This window comes from Colobus angolensis, unplaced genomic scaffold, assembly GCF_000951035.1.
Source record: "Colobus angolensis palliatus isolate OR3802 unplaced genomic scaffold, Cang.pa_1.0 Scaffold83, whole genome shotgun sequence".
NCBI lineage: Eukaryota > Metazoa > Chordata > Mammalia > Primates > Cercopithecidae > Colobus > Colobus angolensis.
In genome coordinates, this window is record NW_012122154.1 from 1481910 (window position 1) to 1484252 (window position 2343).

At 50.2% G+C, this 2343-nt stretch overlaps 1 protein-coding gene across 1 annotated transcript in view; it reads right to left on the reverse strand.

Moving 5' to 3' along the window:
• Positions 1–846: 846 nt before the first annotated feature.
• The window catches only part of TTC25 (tetratricopeptide repeat domain 25), a 38642-nt gene continuing 37145 nt past the window's right edge, over positions 847–2343 (reverse strand). The window contains exon 12 of the mRNA XM_011929745.1: positions 847–1505. Within this exon, the coding sequence (XP_011785135.1) occupies positions 1015–1505 (491 nt within the window). The 3' untranslated portion in view covers positions 847–1014. The remainder of the gene's footprint in view (positions 1506–2343) is intronic.

Here is a 2343-nt window from a genome sequence, read left to right on the forward strand (position 1 = left end):
GATCTCCTGACCTCGTGATCCGCCCGTCTCGGCCTCCCAAAGTGCTGGGATTACAGGCTTGAGCCACCGCGCCCGGCCTAAAAACTTTTTTTTTAACCACATTGGATTAAAGTATTATGCGATTTGCTGGCATCCCGGTAAACTCTGCATCTGAAATGCCTCATTGACCTCGTCTGGGCCCTGTGCCAGCCGAAAGTCAGTCTCAGCCCCGACCTTTCCTTCTAGAAGTTGTGGAGACAGACTAGGATGGCAATGGCCAAAGGGACAGATGAGTAACGGAGTGAAATCCTAACATCCTCTGAGGCCAGATGCTCAGCTGCCACCACCTCTGTGAAACCACTGAGAGCTCCGTTGGATTTTTGAGTTTCTTGTACCAAGTGATGTGCTAAGCCCTCAGTCCTCACAGCAACTCCTGAGGCAGGTATCCCATTGTTCAGAGAAGCCAGCTTGGAGAGCCTGATTTACCTGACTGTGCCACGCAGAGGTGTCAGAGGTGGAATCTGGCTGCCCTCCCAGGCCACTCCCCTGTCTTTGGCCTCAGTCCCAGCATTCCCGTAGTTCTGGCTTGGGGCATTCTTCTGCCTGTGCTAGCTGGGGCCACCCCACCATTGTTCCATCCATAAAGCCTCCCTGGTGTCCTGCACACTGGAAGGACTCAGTCAGTCAGGGGTGTCTGGGAAGCACCTCTCCTCCCAGGCCTTCCCCTCTCCTCCTCCCTGTGACTTCTCGTTCCCTGAAGCTCCTGTATCTTCACCCTCCTGAAACCCTTTCTTCTTGGCACCTTTCTCTCCACGAGGCTCTTCCAAGAATGGGCAGGGGTGAGGAGACAAAGTGACAGACTCAGGGTTTGCAAGAGTGAAAGACACCTATTTAATGGCAAAATAGTGACAGAAAGCAGCAGAAGTAAAACCCTCATTTTTCCTATTACAGATAAATCGCTTGAAAATCCAGTTTAATAAGATCCCGTTATCCCTCTGAACACCAACTTCCTGATCCTCATCCCTACCGCTGTTTTCATTCATACTCCTTTTCCATCTCATTTTCTGTTTTTTTCATTTCTCCTATTTCCCCAAATTGTGTTTTTCCCAGTTCTTCTGGCTCTCTTCTGCCCACTTCTGAAATTTTATTTAGTTCTTCTGGTTCCTGTCTGCTGAGCTCTCCTGAGAGTCTTTGGCCTAATTCTCCTGAAGGCCTCCTGTAAATTTCTCTTGACTCTCTTCTGCCAGCTTCTAGTAGCTTCCTGCCTGTTTCTCGTGATCTTGTGCCTAATTCTCCTGACAGGCCCTTGGCAACTTCTCCCAAATCGCTTCTGGCTTTTCCTGCTTCCACACTCTGCTTTCCGCTTGCTGTGCTCTGCAGAGCTCCCCCAAAAGCCTCATCGTCCTCATCCGTCTCTTTCTCATCCTCAATATGGTCCCACTGCTTCACCACCTTCTCGGGCTCATCTCTCACTCTCCTCATGTCCTTCTCTGTTGCTATTATTCTATCTTCATACAGTAAAGCTTCTGAAAAATAAGAGAAAGGTGGGAAGAAAGACAAAAGTTTGTTCATGTCAGGCCGGGTGCGGTGGCTCACGCCTGTAATCTCAGCACTTCGGGAGGCTGAGGCAGGCAGATCCCTTGAGGCCAGGAGTTCCAGACCAGCCTGGGTGACACAGTGAGACCCTGTCTGTACTAAAAATACAAAAATTAGCCAGCCATGATGGTTGGCGCCTATAGTCCCAGCTATCTGGAGGCTGAGGCAGAAGAATCGCTTGAGCCCAGGAGGTTGGAGCTGCGGTGAGCCAAAATCGAGCCACTGTACTCCAGCCTGGGTGATAGAGTGAGACCTGTCTCCAAAAAAAGGAAAAAAAAGAAAGAAAGAAACTGTTCATCTCTGTGGAGGCCTGTGCTTTTGAGAGGCAGATGAAAGAAAGGCCCTGAGAATGACTGTTTTTGCCAGCTTTTTAAATTGGTGTTGACAGCACACCTTTCCAAAAGCAGAGAAAGGGAACCATCATTTACTGAGCCCAGCTCCATTCTGCGCATCACGTGAGGGCTGTATAGCTTATCCCATCCGGACATCAGGAAAATGCGCACTGTCATTGATTTGAGTTTGCAGTCAAGGGACCTGAGACTGATAGGAAAGAAATTACACGGCCGGGCGGCATGGCTCATGCCTGTAATCCCAACACTTTAGGAGACCGAGGCGGGTGGGAGGCCAACAAGGTGAAACCCCGTCTCTACTAAACATACAAAAATAAGCTGGGCGTGGTGGCACGTGCCTGTAATCCCAGCTACTTGGGAGGCTGAGGCAGGAGAATCGCTTGAACCGAGAAGGCAGAGGTAGCAGTGAGCCAAGACC